The sequence below is a fragment of the Lepidothrix coronata genome, unplaced genomic scaffold, assembly GCF_001604755.1.
Source record: "Lepidothrix coronata isolate B3197 unplaced genomic scaffold, Lepidothrix_coronata-1.0 Scaffold4, whole genome shotgun sequence".
Taxonomy (NCBI): Eukaryota; Metazoa; Chordata; class Aves; order Passeriformes; family Pipridae; genus Lepidothrix; species Lepidothrix coronata.
In genome coordinates this window covers 6,778,038-6,798,330 of record NW_016690184.1, presented here as the reverse complement: position 1 = coordinate 6,798,330, position 20,293 = coordinate 6,778,038, and the positions used below count along the sequence as shown (strand labels likewise).

Below are 20,293 nucleotides of genomic sequence, written 5' to 3'. Positions count from 1 at the left end.
GAGCTGTTCAGAACCAGAAGTCCTTAAAGCGATATCCAGACTTCAGTCTGTATCATCTTGAATTGACCAAGTAAACAGTGACCTGAGGATGCTATAAGTTAAGCTTCTGGCAAGACCAAATGATGTCAAGGCTTTTGGTTTACTATCATTTAAATTGTAGATGGAATATAGGGGTTTTAAGCATTAAGGTTTTAACTATTGAAATACTGTAGTTACCTAGACTGTTACCTGTAAGCTTGTATTGGGTTATATTGTGTAATCCAATGCACTCTGAATTGCTTTTTAACTTTTGGTTTTTAATTTCTTTTTTTCTTTGGCATGCCATACATAGTGACTATTCTAGTGATTATTCTGACTGGACAGCAGATGCAGGAATCAATTTGCAACCACCAAAGAAAATTCCTAAAATTAAAACAAAGAAAGCAGAAAGTAGTTCAGAGGATGAAGAAGGACCTGAAAAACAGAGGAAGCAAATTAAAAAGGAAAGGAAGAAAGGTATTGAGGAGAAAGATGGACCATCAACATCACCAAAGAAGAGGAAACCCAAAGAGAGAAAACAAAAGGTTAGATGTTCTTTGTGTATTACAGGTTGCTCATTCCTGCTGATTTAGAAATAATTGGGTGAATAATTCAGTTACATATACAACTTAATATTGTCTTATTTTAAAATACATCATGACTTTTACTTGTAACATGATAATTACCAACTCTTGTAGGTCAAATGATAGATGGCTGTAACGATATGCTTTCTGAATACAATTCACTTCAGGAACACTTCCTATATCCTTATCACCATCCTTTGTCACACCAGAAACTTCCTTCCTGTGGATATACTGAGTCTTGGTATAACATGCTGGTATTTTTTCAGCTGTGCTGACTTGTCTCCCTCTATAATTGCAATTCCTTTTAGATCTGTGCTACCATGTAATTTTTTTTTTCAGTTTCTTGATCTATGATATTTGCATTATGCTTGCTACTGTACCCCCATCAAGTGGAATATCACTTGATCAGGGTTTTGTTGTTGTCTGTTTGGGTTTTGTTTGCTTTCTAATATAATCATGTCATTTCAGTTCAGATGGAAATTTTCAGTGACTTTGGCAATTTTCAGTGGTTTTTTTTAGGGATTGTTTTGTTTTTGTTAGTTCTGAAAACTTCATTCTTCATTCTTTCTTTACAGAGACCAGAAGTGATCTGTCTGGTAGATCCTATTTGCTTTTGTAAACTCATAGCTTCTATTTTTGCAGTGTCAAAGGAAACTGTTTTTTGGTTTATTTGTAAGATTAGGAGTCCTGGGCATTCCTTAAGATCAATATTTCAATGTGTTGACCCTCATTGGAAGGTAGACTGACAAAAACAGCTGTTCTAACATGCAGGTTGGCATAGTGTCAGATTGACTGTGAATCTGTGTTACGGCATGCAGGATGTTAGGTGGTAATCTTTAGTCTTTGTTTAGGCTACTTTTTGTTTATTGTACAGTCATTGGTTGTACTGTCAATACTAGTAGTATATTAGTATTTACACAGCCTGAAACCAAAAGAAGGTATCGAAAGAAGAAACCCAGGGAAGATCAGAAAAATAGATGGTGGGGTGCTTTTTTAGTGATTGAAGCCTCCAGTTTAGCTCTTTATTATAAAAGTCTGGTTGACAGCCTAGTATTTCCACTTAGATTAAAGCTGAACTGAGTGTTTTGGGAACCTTGCATCCATTTTTGTCTTAGTTATTGAGATGCGGATCTCTGACTCAAAAAGTATCAGGCTTAGATATTTCAGATTTTTAAAGATGAGCTGCTCCTTTCTTGAGTCACAAGAAAGTATTAGGCTGGAAAGAATTGCAGAAAATCATCTCTTTCCTCTGCCGCTAGGCTGGATTAATTATACCTGTAATTCCTAGCAGATGTTTGTCTTTGAAGCTTCCTGTGGTACATTTGACCTCCTTCCTGGGCAGAGAGCTCACAGTTGTTTCTGATAGAAAGTTTTCCTGATCCAAAATTTGGGCTTTTCATTGAGGAAGGAAGTTTTGACTGTCTTTGTAGCCAGACAAAATCTTAGGAATTAAGAAAAGAGTAGAGAAAGATTGACAGTCATCTGTATTAATGCATAGGCTTCATGATCTTGAATGATGATCCCCCTCCACCAAAAATCCATTTCTAATCCCCCTCCACCAAAAATCAATCTAAAAAATGATACAGCAGTGAAGAAGGGCAAGAAAGAAGCACCCAGGAAGACCAAAGGGTACAGAATATTTTTTCCTTATGTGCAGATGCAAAGAGACCAACTCTTAAAAGGGCAAGAGTTTGGATGAGATATGATTAAAAAGCTTGTATAAAACTGTCATGGTTTAGAAATAAATAAATTCAGAATTATTTCCTTTCTTCTTTTGTTACACTGAGAGGTAGCACCCAATGACACAGACATGAAGCTCAAAAAAAGAGAGTTTTCCCATTTCACCCCTACCCTCTACAAGTAGACAAAACCCCCTAACCCACCTGGGCATGTAGTCAGGCTGTGGAAAGAATTACCAAAGGACTTAGTAGAGTTTCAGAAGCTATTAGATAAAGTTACTGGGAATAGTCTCTTCCTGATGATAATTGAGATCAGGCTTGGCTTCCAGAAGGTCTTGAACTGATGATTAATGTGTAAAGTTATAACAAGGAAAGATTTTTCTGGGTAAATGCTATTTCTTATTAACTTCCCATAATCTACCTATGAGCTAGACACTTTTCTCTGACACAGTGTAATCAGGTTTTCCCAAGATAGACCTGCTTAAACCTCAGAATTCACAAGGTGCTTCTGTGTTATTGATTTATTACAATGGAGAGGTTCTGGTTTGGGGTTTTTTTGTGGGTTTTTGTTTTGTTTTGTTTTACCTATATGTATGCTTTTTTCCTGTGACACACAATGGTGCACTCTAAGTACTTATCATCATTTGAAACCACATTTGAATTTATGCAATGGAATTACACTTGGAGCATCCTATTTGCAGTCTGGGAATGCAGAGTCTTCCATCAGTGGCTATATGGAGTGGTTTTCTATACCACTGTCCTAGATTGCTTTCTGTACACACACAAGATTCTGTCAGTAATTTCAAAGCAGCTTTGCATGAATGGTTGCACAACCCCCTGTTTTATCTGGCCTATTAGATACAGATGTGCAGTGTTCACAGAGAACCAGTGACTGCAGTAAGCTTCATTGCATACAAGTATGTGACATGGAAATATATTCTGAAAATGCAGTTCCACAGCACTTCATAGTAAATATACAAGTGAGTAATGTGACTGTACCCAGTCCAGGTCATTTTCACATGATTTACTTCTGTTTATGTGCATTAATCACTCCCTCCTTTTATGCAAGGTTACTTAATTAAAGGCAGCTGTATAGTTTTAGTGTCTTTTTGGCCAAGGCAAATGTGTGAATTTGTTTAAAGAGAATTACATGTTTCAGTTTTATCTTTTTGGGCATGAGACATAGTTGCTGGACTGTTACTAAATTCAGTTTTTATTAGATGAGCTCATCCCACCGCCACCCCCTCCCAAAAAAACCTCCAAAAGGCAGTTAAAATTTATCCTCACACTGCAATAATTTCCTTTTTACATTAAATATACTTTAAGAAATACAGATTTTAATAGGCACTTCTCAAAATACAAGGCTTCCCCAAATGTACACAGAAAATTAATATGAATGAACTAACATTTTCTTCAGAGGCTGGCTGTGGGAGTTCTAGCAGAAAATGGCTTGACACTGGAAGAATGGCTGCCTTCAGCATGGATTACAGACACTGTTCCTCGGCGGTGCCCATTTGTGCCACAGATGGGGGATGAGGTATTGTACTTTTTCACTCTGTGTCCTTGCTTCTTTCAGCTTGTTTTTGTCCTTTTTTTTTATCTGTGAATTTTTTCCCAGAGACTTACAATCAAAATATTTTGGATTTTCTTAAAAATATTCTTCAATCTGGCTAAAATTTGCTTTTGCTTCCATTACTTAAAAATATTCTGCATGTATTGCTTTGACTTTTTTTAAAAATTACTATTCCATGCTGTTGCAGTAGCATTCCTTCTTGTACAGTCTTCAGTGTGTTAATTTCCTTATGACACCTGTATACAAGTTGTGTGAGATGCTTTATCTAGTGAAAATATTCCTTAATTGTGGAGCATCTTGTATACTGAAGAATAGGTAAGAAATAATATGAAATTAAGTTTGGAACACTTACTTCAGTTTGGGACTTCAAGTATAAAAGAGGAATTAAACCTCTGTAGGGAGGTTGTGGTTTTTTTGCTTGGTTTTGGGTGTGGGGTGTTATTTGGATATTTTAAAATTAATTTATTCTGAAGAAAAACTCTGTCCTTTTCGACTTGTGTTTCTGATATCAGAAAACTGCTGGTATCTTACAGCAGAGAACCACAAGAGAAGTTTGGTATATACGTATTTTATACAAACCAGACTGTAAACACTTTGTAAACATGACCCAGATATCTCAAAATACAGTAGCAAAAGGACACCCACCAATTTCTACTTTGGAATATGTAGCGAGTGAACATTTACAGAGAATTGTATGAATAAGTAGTATCAGATGGAATGTAGTCTTGAAAGCCAGAATCTGTGCATGTTTCTTAAAATCCCCTCAGGTTAAAATATGAGGAAATAGCTGGCTTCTACTGTAATGGGTACTTTGTCTCTTTGGGGAGCACCACATTTTCTGAGGTAGTAAACAGAGTTGTTGTATAGCTCACACCTTCAGAATGCTGTTGGAGAAATACTTGACATGGTGGCAAAGTTACTTAACTTTAATCTTGAGCTAAAGCTTTTTGTAGGCGCCACCTTAAACTGAATCAGGAGCAGAGGCTGCATGTGCAAGCAGTTTTGTTTTTACTGGATCACTTCACTGATGCAGTTGACAGCTATATCGGCATTGCTAGTGAGGGAGGCAAGGAGCATTTCAAGTTGAGAGTTGCAAATGGAGAAAATTCTTATGGATTTATACCCTCCAACAAGCATGTTTTGGAGACGGTGCTGTTCAAAAGATCAAGTCCAAATAAATGTATTTTGTGCCTGATACTATCTGGATACAGTGAAGCAGCCAAAGATTTATCTTTACCTTGCCTTACAAAGATTGATCTGACCTTTACCTTTTAGCATCACATCAATTTAGTAACATGAACTGATGTGTTTGGGTTGGAACCTGCTGAATAGCATGTACAGTGAGTGTGTACTGGGAATATATAAGTAGGGTGCATCCTTTTGCTGAAAATGCTTTATATTGTTAAAAAGGAAATTTCCTATCTTGTGCCTAGAAAGTAGGAATAGTTGCTCCAACAGAGAATATATTTGTAATCAGGCTGCTCTGTCTGAAATCCCATCTCTGATACTTGTCTTCCCCAGACTTACTTCAGATTTTACTTCAGAAAAGAAATTATTAATTTAGAAAGTTACTTTTGAGATTCACAGAAAATAAAAGGTTGGTTTAATTAGAGTAATGTGGTGAGAAGAGGTCTCGTGCGTCCTTCCAACATTTTAGTGGATGGTTGGTATGTTTTTAAGATTTGGGAGGAGAGATATTTCAAATTTGTTCTCTTAAGCTGTACAAAAAAGCAAGAAAAAACAGTAGTGCTACTGTTTTTTTTTTTTTAATTTTCCTCCACTTAATTTTTTGGGAACCTGCAACTTTTGCAGGAAAACAGACTGAAAAGAAGTTGATAGAATAGAAAGTACACACGTTGTATGGCAGTAATATGTTAGCATTTCAGCTCCTCAAAGTCTTTTTAGGGTAACTGTCACATTTCACTTCTAGGTCTACTATTTCCGACAAGGTCATGAAGCATATGTTGTAATGGCCAAGAAGAACAAAATATATAACATTAATCCCAAGAAACAACCATGGCATAAAATGGAATTGCGAGTATGACTTCTTTTTCTTTTTTTGTTTTTATCTTAATATTGAAAAATCTAACTAACCAGAAGTAAGTTCTTGATACAGATAATACTACTGTGCTCTTAATGTTGCAAGATAAGGGGAAAAAATTAACTTAATAGTCAAATGAAATCAGGCCTTAAACTGTACTACTTTTTCATCTGCTTGAGCAGATAAGGTAGTTACACTGCTTAGCAAAATATTTCTCAAACATATTCCATTGTAAAATAATAGCTTGTTGTGGAAGACTGAATTTACATTCTTGATTTTTACATGATCTGGCAGAAATATAGTATAATCAGTATACCCATATTTTCATGTTTCAGAAAGCTATTATAATTATCTTAACTTCAGTGGTAGTACATACTATTTTGTTTATTCCAGGAGCAAGAGCTGATGAAAATAGTTGGGATTAAGTATGAAGTGGGATTACCTACTCTCTGCTGTCTTAAACTAGCTTTTCTTGACCCTGATACGGGTAAATTGACTGGAGGAGCATTCACCATGAAGTAAGGAAAGCAATATTATATTCAAATTGGGAGTTTTCTTGTGGTAGAGGGGGAGGAGGAAGCACGTGTGAGTTTGCAAGTTAAAAGATAACATTAATGTTAACCTTGCGCTTTTGAAGTGTTGAATTTTAAGTGTTAATTTTCTTATGTAAGTGGTTATGTAAGTGGTTTATGTTCTGCTTTTGCTGTTTTATTGCTTAATAGTTGTGTGTTCTGTTGTAATTAGGTACCATGATATGCCAGATGTCATAGATTTCCTAGTTTTGAGGCAACAGTTTGATGATGCAAAGCATAGGCGATGGAATATAGGTGAGTTGTGGGGGGAGGTTTGTTTTGTGGTTTTGTTGGTTTTTTTTAAGTGTCTAGCTATTTTCATGATAACTTTTTTGAAAGTAGGTTATGGTAAATAAATCCTAATACTGTGCTGAAGTCAGAGAATAAACTCTGCTTGTATTTAGATGGGGAATCCTACTTTGTCCTTCCTACTGAAGGGGCAGCAAGCCAACTAAATACTGAAGGTCATTGTAAAAGCAAGTGCAAAGAAAATGTAATTTGTGTGTTTGTAGAGAGGAATTAAGGGTACTTTTCATGAATATGGTGTTTATTGCTAACTGATAACTTATTGTAGCCTATATATTGTTTTTGTCTTTTTTTTTTTAAATTGAAAACCCTCTTAAAACTGCATTGCTGCTAGAATTATTTTCTTTTTTCAATTCCTGAAGTTTCTGCTGGAAATATGGAACACCTTCTCCAAAATTTGAAATTGATCTCTAGATTGTACAAAGAGAATGTTCTTTCCATCTCTTTATACTTCTTTAATTCCGTTTTAAACCTTGTAGTTTAGCATCTCCTTCCTGGGCTGGCAACTATGTTTTGAGAAACTTGCACTGTGGGAAAAATCGGAGCTACACAAAAAGTATTGGAAGTGTCAGAACCTTCTATAAACCTTTATTCAACATAAATAATATGAGTTTCAGGCCAGTAGTGTCTCATACCGGCTTGTAACTCTGACAAGTCCGTGTTAGAGTTCATTCTTCAATTTGTCTTTTGGGTGGTAAAATAGTGGTAAAATCATCTCCTTTGTAACGTATGAAATGATAAAGCAGAGCTTGCAAAGACACTGCTGTTAAAGCTGTTCCTGCTCTTCAAGGAGCCTTCCAGAGCATTACCCTGCTCTCTGTATATGTATTTTACCAAGTGTCTGCTTGTGTACTTGACAAAAATCATGCACTGCTTTGCTGCACTGTGGAACACAGTATAATAAATGTTTCTTGAAAGTAGATCATGTTTTCTTCCAGGATAAGGAGAAATGCCTTAGAAGTATGTATGAAACTCTGTTCCTAAATGTTTAACCACAGAAATCTGAAATCCCCAAGACTGATCTGACATGCTCAGGTTTCTTGAACTTTTACCACAGCTTTTTATCAACAAACTGGTTTTTTATTTTGTTTTGATTTTGGGTTTTTTGTTTGTTTGTTTGTTTTGTTTTCATGTTTATGCAGTTTTTGGTTTGTCTTCACAAAAAGACTACTGTTACTATCTTTTCTTATTCATCTATGATTTCTAGCACTTAGCCTAAAAATCAGTATTTTTATAGGTACTACTTGGAGAGTCACTGGATATAAAACTTATTCATTTAAAATAAAGAATCAGCCCTTATTTACATTTTTGATCTTTCATTTCACATATTTCTGGTATACTTGGTACAGTTCAGCACAATTAGGACTATTAATGGAAGCTTTATAATTGTCCTGGAATTACTTGCAATTCAATTTAAAATTTTAAAAAAAGTGCAGTAAAGAAAGCAAACCATTTTTGAAACAATATTTATTTCCTATTAATTCAGACAACTGCAGCAAGCATTTGGGCACAGGGTGGATGTATTGAAATGGAATAAATACTGCAGCAGTTAAGAAAGTGTGTATATATTCAAATCTCATTAAGACAAAATGTGCAGTTCTTGGGATCACAGGCTTAAATTACGTTTGTTCTTGTATTGAGCGGACTGAACACTACATTAAAAATTGTTTCTAAATTTTGTGGCATGGGTTATAGAAAATGTTAGCATTTATGATGGTGTGTAATACATGCATTCTCATGTGTAATTTTTTTAACAATGCTTCTGACATTTTTTCTCAGCTGGGTGAATGCTTTGCAGTAGTAAAACCATTTAAAGTCATACTAAATTACTTTGCTAACCTTTTGAGCAAGCTTTAATGAATTTTATTCTATTATCAGTCAGATTGCCTGCATAGTAAAGGAACGAACTTCTTGAATTACATTTGGGTCGCAGAAACTAAGGAGGAGGAGCTCAGCAGCATGTAAAATATTCCCTGTACAGAAGTGTCATAGTGCTCAGTTATTTCAAGAGAGCATGTAATGTTTAATGAAAGTAGATTTGAGTCTTAAAGGTATAGCATGTAAATTTTGTGTGAAATTAGGAAATAAATTCATATGTAAAGAGTATGTAGATAGATTTGCAAATCATTATTTTTCTAAAATGTATTAACTTTTGGTTAAAAAACAATCTTCAGAAAGAATTTAATAATTTTTTTAAACTGAGCTATGACTCATGTTTGCCTGTTGATGGTGTAAGTGTTAAAATGGATTTCTGTATTCAAGATCAAACCAGAGATACCTAAATATTGCTTTTTTTGGAGGGTAAGGTACCTTGTATTGATGAAATTGTTTTATGTTTTTACCTAGGTGATCGTTTCAGGTCAGTGATAGATGATGCTTGGTGGTTTGGAACAATTGAAAGCCAGGAACCTCTTCAGCCTGATTATCCTGATAGCTTATTTCAGTGCTACAATGTCTGGTTAGCAAATTTATCTTCGGTCTTTTATTTTAATTAGTTACTTCATTTGAAGTACTGACTGAGTAGCTTGCTTTCATTAAACTCAGTCATGCATCTCACTGTACCAGTTTATTATAGTATTCTGTGGTGTATAGATAAATTATGTTACAAACATTAAATAATTTCATTGTTGAAGCAATATTAGTAGGTAATTTAAGTGTGGTTATTTTCAAGCTGGGACAATGGTGACACTGAGAAGATGAGCCCCTGGGACATGGAGCTGATACCAAGTAATGGTATGGTACCTTAATATAATTTGCTTTACAAGTGCATTTAAAGAAAAAAAAATGTTATATGGTTTTACATAAATAATCCTGTTTCTCTTGGAGTGGGATGAAGTGCCACAAACCAATTGCATTTAAAGAAAATCTTTAAATCAATTATTAAACTGAAAGTGGATTAAGATAAAAGAACTGGAAAAATATACAACCATACTTAGACAAACTAACTGTATGTTAAAAATAAAAATATTACAAAAATTATAATAGATAATGTAACAAACAGTTAAAGTTAACTGTAATGTAAAGTTAACTGTTAATGTAACAAACAGTTGAAGTTAAATGTTTGTACAGTGAGGGAGGATTGGAGATAAACCAATGCCCAATGTGAGCTTGAGGAAGCTGCCTTCTCTAAGACATGTCAACGTGCCTGCAGACATCCAGTGCATTGCAGATGCAACACATGCCTGTGAGACACTTCAGTAATAGTCAGATTTGCTTCCTGTCTGGTCCAGCACGTGTGGCAGATACACGTGCTGCAGAGTGGACAGCATAGCATGGGCACTGTTCACAGACAAAAATGTAGTATTTCTTCTTTTCTCACATAGGATATTGTTATTGATGGGTTTTTTTTGAAGACTTCATAGAACTGATTAAAAACCAAAGTAGAATCTGCATTTTTTACTTGTGTTTTCCATGATACATTTGATAACATTGTCACTCATAAGTAATCATAAATAATTCTTAATTATTTTAAGTTGTAAATCTGTTCATTTCAACTTTTCACTTTAGTTCAACCCTTCTTTTAGTGGGTACCTCTTTGTCATAAATACAGGCGTTAGAGTAATAATATGACTAAAATAAATAATCAAAATAGACAATTAGCCCCTGTTTACTTTCTATTAGAAGCTAATTCATGTTGTCTTAAGAGAAGGAGAAAACGTTTTTAGATAAAGGATAGGTACTTATTAAGATAGCTAAACATGCACCTGATTTTTGGCTATATGTACAAATATTGCCAATTGTTACACCTTCTTTAAAAATATTAAAAAATGTTAAAGAGGAACACTTTACATCATACTTTAAAAATCTTCTCTTACTTTATGAATTGTCAAAGTTAGTAAGTCCTCAAGGGTGTCAGGGTGATAACACTGTTAATTTGCATGCTCTGGTTTTAGCATTTTAACTCACAAAACTCTGACAAGGTGGAACCATTACCTGGAGAATTTTTTAGCATCAATGTCAAAGTTGTTATCTTAAACTTCATCTGAATACCATGTGCCATTCCTTACTAAAATAACTTATTACCAAGAATATTGGGGTTTAACACAAAATAACTCCAAAACCAAAGACAAGTTATAACTGTGTTAAAGGAGTGTCTTAGTTCCAAAATAAATTTTACATTTAGCTATTCAGAAGAGGATAAATCTTGTTCGAAGGAGGACTTGTACACCAAACTGTGTTGTAAGGATTTAAATTTATCACACAGTAATATACAGGAAGGATACTGGATGCATCCAGAATGTCTTTGAGCAAATCAAGAAGTATGCATTTGTTTTAGTTAGTAAAAATTATTATATGATATCTTTGACTTACAGGTATATGTATTACACAAGGTACAAATATTTACGTCTTATTTAGTTTTCATATTACATTCCAGCTGTATTTCCAGAAGAACTGGGAACTAGTGTTCCTTTAACAGATGATGAACGTAGAACACTGCTCTACAAACCTCTGGATGGAGAGTGGGGTTCCAGGACCCGAGATGAGGAGTGTGACCGAATTATTGCAGGGATAAACCAACTTATGACTCTAGGTAAATTCTGAATAATATGGGAAGCGTTTTTGGTTTATATTTTTTAGACTTTGCTCCTGTGCACTTCTGAAATTACCAAACGAATGTGATAAAATACACCTTTAACCTCTTGATTAACTGGAACACAACTTTCTCATTTCCTTAGTTATGCAAAATGTTGAGGAAAACATAACTGATTAACTTGGGAAAAACCACTTGCTATTTGGTTGTAGAGCAATTGCTGTTTACAGGCAGTTTCTGAAAAGGTAATTGTTATAATGTTTAACACATCACTGCAACCTTTACCTTAATCAAAGATGGGTGTCTCAGTGGAGATCCATCAGTGAAATACAGGCTGAATCATAAGTCTTCTGTATGCCTTTGTGGTGAACAATTGCTGTTAAGTCAGCAGTCATAGCTTTTGTGCTAACAATGGTCATAAATTAAACTTATAAATAGTCACAGATACTTTTTTTTTTAACTGATTTTTTTGAAATACTTGATGCAAACCAGAAAACTCAATTCTTGAAATAATTCAGATTGCCTGTATATCCCACATGGCTTCTCTGATGACATACTGCATAAGAAGCTTCCCTTTCCTTCCAAAAGAAAGGAATTACTTGTACAGTGTAGTAAAACAAATTAGAGATTTACGTTCAAAGAAATTGTGAGGAAATGAAATTTGAGTTATTTTCACTGTACCTTCTGAGAGTACTGGTTTTACATTTTGCATTATGCTCGATGACGTACTGCTTAGTTTGGGATTTAGTTATAGTATGTGTGGTGCATATTGGTATGAAGTAGCAGTTTCTAGAACATTCAAGAAAGTTAACAGCTCCTAGTAGAAGAGCAGTCTGTTTAGCAACAACATATTTTCTGTTTTTAAAGACTTTTGAAAGAGACTTTAAAGGTGGTTTTATGGGTTTGTATTGCAGTATTTTTCCTTGAGTATGAAATATTAGAATGATGTGTGTCTAAATGCTCGTGATGGTTCTAAGCATAGGAGGGAAAAAACAATTCTGTTTAGTAGGTGCACAGACTTAAATTGCTCAGTGGTCCTCTAGCATTATGGTAGATTGATTTTTAGACTTCCTTTCTGTTAGGTAGGGACAGGATATTGTCTTTCTGTTTTATTTTGAGCATGGATTTTACCCAGCTCTTATGGAGGTTGAAATAGCTCTGTAACTTTTATGGTAAGAATTTAATGTGTTGCTTTGTTTAAAGATGCTAGAGTGGCAATATAAAATAAAATGCAACAAGCCTGTGTTTTAAATAGCGATACTGAATTGCATGCCTTCCAATGTGTATAATTTGTATATTCAAACCTACTTTTCAAATTTGTATATTATACAAGAGCTTGACCTGTCTCTGAGGAGTGTGGTGCTTCATGCACAACAGAATGGGTAGTCACTGCAGTGACTGTACTTACAGCACACACCTCAGCAAGCACTCTTTTAAGTAGAATATCAGAATATATTTGGAATATCTAGAGTAGTTACTGTTACTTTTGGGAAACTGCTACACATTTCAAACGTGAGGAAATAGCATATGTTGCCTGGGGGTGAATCTTGAAACTGCCATGGGACTTTTGTGGTATATAACTGGGGTTTTGTTGTGGTTTTTTTTTTCATTGCATCTAGATATTGCTTCTGCATTTGTGGCACCTGTGGATCTTCAAGCTTACCCAATGTATTGCACTGTTGTGGCATATCCCACAGACCTCAGTACCATTAAGCAGAGACTGGAAAGCAGATTTTACAGGTTAGATCCAAGTCTCAGTTCCTTCTGTGGTATACTACCAGCTGTATTTTTGGTAGCTCTTTGTCTTGTAACACCAAACTCTAGGAGATGGGTGCAGGTGTGTGCTTTTAATTTCTTCCATCTTCTATCCTTGATCTATGTTTCCATTTTCTGAAACTCTAAAAAGGATTGAACGTCTTTTCCCAAAATGTATTTTAAAATTAAATGGCATTTAAATTCCTCCTTATCCAAAAGACTTGTTCCATGTGAGATTCAAATTGCAAGGTTAGTAAAATGACTTTTAGTCCAAAGGATTAAGTTTCCACTTCATAGTTAAAAAAAAAGAAATCTTAAAGATATCACAGGTAGGTTTTTTTGTCCTAATGTGCTGTAAAAAAAAATAAATCTTGCATTATCACTTAAGCAGCTACACAGAATCTGACTTCTTAAATTATTGGTGTTGAATTATTGGAATTGTTGCACAGCACCGAAAATAAGTCTAGTCTTTTTGACACTGTTTTGATGTTTTCCTAAACTGTGATTGCAGTTGCTGTTGGGGTTTTTGTTTATTTGTTTTTGGAAATTGTTTGTTTTTTATTTGGGTTGGGTTTTTTTCAGTAAATATTATCTATGTAGCAGTATAGTCCTTTAAATTACTTCTGTTTCTTTGAGTTCTTGGGCTATTTCTAATTTGAAAATCAGTGTTTCTCTAATAGTTCTTTTGAATAAATATGGCTAGCATTTTGTTTTGGCACAAATTTCAAAGTCCATTTGTAGTGATTTATATATGCTAAATGAAGATTGAATTCTAAATTAAATTTGCTTTTTCATTTTCAAAAAAGCACCCCCGTTTTTTATCATTATAATGAATATTGAACTTAGGTTGTTCCATGTTTATTATGTGATGTGAGTCAATCCAGCTTTTGCTTCTATAATGCACTGCTTTGCCATCAGGTGGAGAGGACTTTTTGCTGAATTTTGTTTCCATTTTCAAAAGAGTAAGCAGTTATTTTTCATAATCAACACACCATCAATAAATTGGGTTTTATTAGTTTGTAGTATTGCCATGGCCTGGTTAAATAAAGCAGTCACCCTGTGTTGTGGTTTCACGTTAATTTTTTTTTCTTTTACTTTGTGTGGGCTTTTCAGATCACTTGTGGTTTTGGTAGCTTTTCATGAGCTTACCTTAAAACTTATTTGTCTTTCCTGAACCAGGAGTCTTAGCATGCCTGTGTGTTTCTTAATGATGCAAAACAAAACAGAAAAAAATTATCTTTCCTAGTAACTGCTGGCATTGTCTAAAACTAAATGCTGGACCCAAGATCATTATTAAATTGCATCTAAATGCTCATGCTGCGCTAAACACGTTAAATGATCCCCCACCTAACTCTACAAAACCTTTGCGCAGCATTTCTTTTCATTATGGGCTTTTTTAGTATGAAAATACAAGATTGTATGTGTTTGTAACTTTTATGCTGTCAGAGTTTTTATCTTTTTTTTTTAGATTTGGATCTATTTTTTTTCCAGTTATTTTGTGCGTCATTTTTTATAATGTGGCTATTCTATAGTTAGGTCATCAAATAAGAGTGGTGTAAGGATTTGATTGTTGTCTATCCGTCAGAAAAATGTATACTTTAAAAACATTTTTATTACTGTTTTTTAATCCTTAGCTGTGAGTTCAGAGCTGATACAGGATGGGTTTTGTGTATCTTAAAGGAATAATAAAAGGTGAGATGTCACAGCTGAATTTTCCTAAGGGCTGTCAGCTGTATATTCGTAAAGCCCTTTGTATAGATTGTACAGAATTATAGCATGGGAACTGGAAGCCTGAGGAAGCTGCCTTCTGCTTCTGCTGGTCACATAGGGCAGCATGTGGCAATGTGCACATTGATGTAATGGAAAACAGTGGTGGATGGGAAGAAGGATGTAATGTTTTCTCCCCCTGTTCATATACATTGCTAGAAATGAAGTCTTTATTTTTTCCCTTGTCTTTTCCCCCGACTGTTCATGTCCAGGCGCCTTTCTTCATTAATGTGGGAAGTCCGGTACATTGAACATAACACTCGCACATTTAATGAACCTGGAAGTCCTATTGTCAAATCTGCCAAATTTGTTACAGATCTTCTGCTACACTTCATAAAGTGAGTTGCTTAGTAGGTTGGTTGTTACTCCTATCTCTTACCCCAAAATATTTAGCCTTTTCAGATCTGTATCTTAAAGTAAGATGGTTCTGCAGCTTGAATAAGCCTGTTGTCTGCTGTTGGGGCAGAAGAGAATAAAGCTTGTCTTGACACAGAATTCATAAGTTTGCAAAACAAGATAAAATTCTATAATACACTGATTGGCATAGATTAGCATAGCATTTTATTTCAAGAGACTTTCTCCTAAATGATAAGAATGGGTCTGAGCATCTTAATGGAGTTATACATATACTCATTGGTAAGTTATGAGTTCTGATTTTGTCTACATGAACATAATTATGGGCATTTAATTCCAAAGTCTAGATTACAATTGATAATGTGATTGAAGATGGTGTTTAATGTGTATGCAAGGTAAAAATTGGAGGCTTTGTAGTTGACAGAAGCAGTAGTTGTCTTTCAAATGTTCTTTTTTACTATTGTCTATAGAAAAACTTAATGAGAAATGATTAAGATTTTTCAGTCGGTTGACACATCTACAGATCTAAAGTTTGTAAGAAGAACTTACTGTGTCCACTGCCTTGATTTGCTTGTACACAGTGAGCACTGTTATTCCCACCTTATAGAAACAGCAAGATACTTCATTAGTTTAACAAATAATCATGACATTTTCAGTGATTTACTTTCTTAGTTACATTGAAATTGTTAAATTGAATAGTGTTCTTTTCTATTTCATGTGTTCTTAAAAAACATCAGAACTGTGTTATGTATTTGGAAATCTAGGACTGTGACTCCATACATAAATTTTCGATATCTTCAGTGCCTGTGATTTCTGATATTGTCTGGAGAGTGAAAAAGACTGAAATACTTCAGATGTTAAAAGTTTTGGTGAATTATACACCATTAGGAAAAGATATGTATCTAAAGAGTTTGTCTATTACTGATTTTGTTCTTTAACATCTGATCATTCTACATGATTTTTTTCTGATTAATTAAGCAGCTCAGGGTTTTTCAAAGTGTATGTTTTTAATTGGCTTAGCTAAATTAATGCAACACATAGATATTCTTATTTAATAATGGCCTATAGCTTGAGTCTATTAATATACTATAAAATAAATAATAATAATACTAATTTAAGTGAACTAGCAATTGATATAAAGCCCAGACTTTTCTTTGTTTTTATGGTTCTAACTGTGAGGTAGAAGGCATAGACCATGGAAAGCAAAGCCCATGCTTCTAATGAGAGTGCATCTGAGAACCTAAGGCTTAGTCTCTTAAGTTACCTAAGTCTCTTAAAAGGCTGAAAAGGGGGAGGAGAGGGTGTTGATGTTGCTTTATCTTTTTTCACCTTCTCTCCCAGCTTTTATAGGTAATTGCAATAGCCTGTATTACGGTGTTAAGAGTTGGTGAGTGTTTACAGTTAAAAGTGCTAGAAGTGTCACAAGCCACTTTTTTCCCAGTGGTTTGGATTGCTACGTAGTAGAACACCTTGAGGCTTTCCTTTGTATAGGAGCTTATTATATTTAACAGGAATTGAAAATTAGTGTGTGTTTTAATGAATTAATTATGCAGGTTTATGCAATAACAGTCCTTACACAAATGAACATTGCATTTCAAATGTCTTACATTGTGGGTGCTAATGTATTAAATTGCACTTTTGTACAATAAATTCACTGTAATGCTTCTTAAAAAGCTAGATGGTCCCCAAAGCCCTTTATGTGGCATAGTATTAGATTTTTCTAACGCTGATAAATTAATGGTAAAGGGTTATAATTTTTAATTTTAAAATGTTGACACTGTTAAGTGGTCTATATTTGACAGAGAGCAGATAATATTTTACAACTTTTGAGCAGATGACTAGCTTAACTTATTACTGCGGTCGTCTTAGTATTCGTATAGCAGTAAACACATTCTTATTTGGGAATGATTGCATATATATTTTCCATATCCTGGGAAAATTACAATTGATTCCTTAGTTGAAGATGGAAGATAAATATTAGCTTATATTTCTTTTTACACAGAGACCAGAGTTGCTATGACATAATTCCATTATACAATGCAATGAAGAAGAAAGTGTTGTCTGACTCTGATGAGGTAAGTGGTTGTGTCGTAGACATTGGCCTTGATACGCTGGCGAAACGGGACCACTGTCTCTCTCCTATGGAAGACCAAAGTACTGATTTCAGTCACTGTAAGGGAGTGGGGTGTACTTGTCTGTCAAAATGTTTCTTTTTGTCAGCTGGGAAACTGGGTGAAAATCCAGCCTCCTGTCCTCCTTTCGTGCAGAGAGCTTTAATGGATTGCTGAAGAATTTAGATGCTACTTAGATTTCTGAGAGGTTCTCAAAACTGACAGTCACATGAAATGCTTCTCAAAGGGACAGGAGTAGGACTATAAAGACTCAAATTACAAATGAAGTATAAAAGAACTCATCTACTCATATATGCTTATATTTTTTAACCTTTTTGTGCGACTCATTATCTTGCTCAAAGGAAGAAGAGAAAGATACAAATGTGCCAGGCACTTCCACTAGAAAAAGAAAGGTAAATATTCTTAAGATTTTTTTATTTGTATTTTGTAGTCCTATAAATAACTATAAATGTATTTGTAAACCATGAAATATAAAACTGAAAATGTTTTTATTATTGTGTAATATCAGCTTTTTGAAAGTTTTAAACTTAGTGATGTGTTGCTCTACTGAGCTGTTCAATGTAAAAGCATTTCTGTCTGTGCTGCTGCATGTTGTGAATTCATTTATATCCTGTGGGAAACCTTTTTTGTTAGATTTTGTAAATGCAGCTAGTTTATTTAATATACACCAGGCAATATTGTCATTTCAGGATCATCAGCCAAAGCGGCGGCTACGTAATAGAGCTCAGTCATATGACATTCAGTCATGGAAGAAGCAATGCCAGGAGCTGCTGAATCTCATTTTTCAGTGTGAAGACTCTGAACCATTTCGACAACCAGTGGATCTTCTTGAATATCCAGTGAGTATTTTAGAGCAAGAAGGCTGGCTATAATCCAGTTCTTAGGTGGTAGGTTGTGTTTTTTCCGGCTTTGACCATATTTCCATCTCTTTCAATTTGATCTTCAGGCAGCTGCAGTAACAGAATTTTTTTCAGTGCTTCACTGTCACTTGATAGTAATTTATATTGTCTTTTTAAAGTAATTTCAAAATAAGTTATACTTCTCTGCTCCTTCACATACTTAACTTGCAAACTATTTTATATTCAGGGGTGCTTATGTTGTTAAGTAAATTACAACTTTTTAAGTAAATTACAGTTTTTGCAATTAAGATGTCTTTCATTTTCTGAGTGAAAAATAGTCATATATGAAATGCATATGTTTGGTTGTTGAATGTGACATGTCAGGGATCATGACATGTATAAAAACTAAAGGTAATGCCCTGCTTTTAGTAGGTGCAGTATCTGTGAACAGTTAATTTATAAATGCATACTTACACATGTTCAAGGCTTTTGTGTAGCTTTTCTTCTACTAATATGTGTTAGATGTTCAGAAGTATAAAAACTAAAGGTAATTTTATGTGACAACTTTCAGTAACAAAGCAAAGGTTTTGCTTACTTTCTAGCATAAGTTTTTCTTTAAAATATCACTCGAAGGTGATTGACTTCAGGGAAATTAATTTTCTCAGAGAAAAGAAATGTTTCTCTTTTGGAAGTCACTAGTAGGTCTGTCTTGATGCTTCTGCAGCCATTATTTTTGAAGTACCCTAAACTTTATGCCATGGCCAACTACAGATGGGCTGCTGTGTTTGAGATCCTCAAATGAGCTGATGGAGAGCACTATAGTAGGCTTAGACATGAAACACACTGCTCCCTGGTGTCACAAACCTGTTTAACATTCATAGGCACTCCTGCAGGTTCTATTTGCCCTGATGGATTAAGTTAACTTTTTGGTTAATTTTGGTATTTAAGGTTTTTGTTGTATGGATATTGCTCTGTTTTTTCCATAGCCTAGAAAAATGATCCTGTCATTGGCTTGATCTGGCTCCTATTTAAGCCCATGGAGTTTTCAGTCTTTTAATACTACTTCCCTAAATTGTCAGGTCTCCATTTGGGAAACTACTCAGGTTTCAGAAGGATGTGATAAGCCTCTGATCAGATTCAAGTATTCAAACTTGATATTTTAAAGCTAATATCTAAGAACATTATTAGTCTTAGTCCCAAGTTTGAGCTTTTAAGCCATCCAGAAAGCTTGTAGTCACACTTTTCGTATCACTGGTACCTTCATGTCAGTGTGTTAGTATTGTAATCCTTAGGACACGAAATTCTGAGCTCTGCATTTCAGTATATCTGTTTAGAAAATGAATTAAATCATCTATTGGTTAACTTCTAATGTTGGTCCTGTTGATTATATCTGTGAGGACTTACGTTGTGTATGAGTGGAAAGGGGCAAAACATCTTTAGCAGTCTTCCACACCTATTTAAATAGGACATTTGTGTTAAACAGGTTTATCAAATGCATCTGAAAGAAAATGATATGTTAGGGCTTGGAAAAAAATTGTAATAAACTGCTTTGCTATTTCTTAACAGGATTATAGGGATATTATTGATACTCCTATGGACTTTGCTACTGTTAGAGAAACACTGGAAGCTGGCAACTATGAATCACCGATGGAGTTATGTAAAGATGTGAGACTTATTTTCAGCAATTCCAAGGCCTATACACCAAGTAAAAGATCAAGGGTAAGACTTCATTATTTTCTATTGTTGTTGTTTAAAAAAACCCACTTATATCTGAAAAAATATAGAACAGAAAAAGCAACTGTAATTTGATTACTTTTAAAAGCAAGTTTAAATATTTCTGATCTTCAAACTTGAATATTTCTGAGACACTATTACAGCTTTGTATTTTAAAGGAAAGGAATATGTGCTGTTTAAATGCCATAAGTTCTGATGTTCTGCATGTGTGTTTCAAAAGTGTATATTAGAAAGTGGATCTAAAGGGAGAGCCACATTGAAGGAAAGATCTGTAGAAACATGATTATGGGTAGAATAGTGGAATTTAACTGTTATTTTGGGAAGAAACTTGATTTTCAAAACAAAATAACACAGAGCCCCTCCACCTTGGAGGTTGCCCCAAACTGAAATATCCAGGTATAGACAGCA

General features: G+C 34.5%; 1 protein-coding gene across 2 annotated transcripts in view; it reads left to right on the top strand.

Annotated features, from left to right (window-relative positions):
• The window catches only part of PHIP (pleckstrin homology domain interacting protein), a 106,658-nt gene that overhangs the window by 75,380 nt on the left and 10,985 nt on the right, over positions 1 to 20,293 (top strand). The window contains exons 23-36 of one of the 2 annotated variants that reach the window (XR_001876488.1): positions 332 to 563; positions 3,699 to 3,818; positions 5,785 to 5,892; positions 6,289 to 6,413; positions 6,640 to 6,722; positions 9,120 to 9,231; positions 9,445 to 9,506; positions 11,149 to 11,304; positions 12,924 to 13,044; positions 15,039 to 15,164; positions 17,183 to 17,255; positions 17,658 to 17,704; positions 18,002 to 18,151; positions 19,718 to 19,870. Coding sequence is in view for 1 of the 2 variants with exons in the window: in XM_017825359.1 (XP_017680848.1) it covers positions 332 to 563; positions 3,699 to 3,818; positions 5,785 to 5,892; positions 6,289 to 6,413; positions 6,640 to 6,722; positions 9,120 to 9,231; positions 9,445 to 9,506; positions 11,149 to 11,304; positions 12,924 to 13,044; positions 15,039 to 15,164; positions 17,183 to 17,255; positions 17,654 to 17,704; positions 18,002 to 18,151; positions 19,718 to 19,870 (1,672 nt within the window). In the remaining variant the exon portion in view is untranslated. Of the gene's footprint in view, positions 1 to 331; positions 564 to 3,698; positions 3,819 to 5,784; positions 5,893 to 6,288; positions 6,414 to 6,639; positions 6,723 to 9,119; positions 9,232 to 9,444; positions 9,507 to 11,148; positions 11,305 to 12,923; positions 13,045 to 15,038; positions 15,165 to 17,182; positions 17,256 to 17,653; positions 17,705 to 18,001; positions 18,152 to 19,717; positions 19,871 to 20,293 lie in introns of both variants that reach the window. The other variant, XM_017825359.1, reaches the window with a different exon arrangement.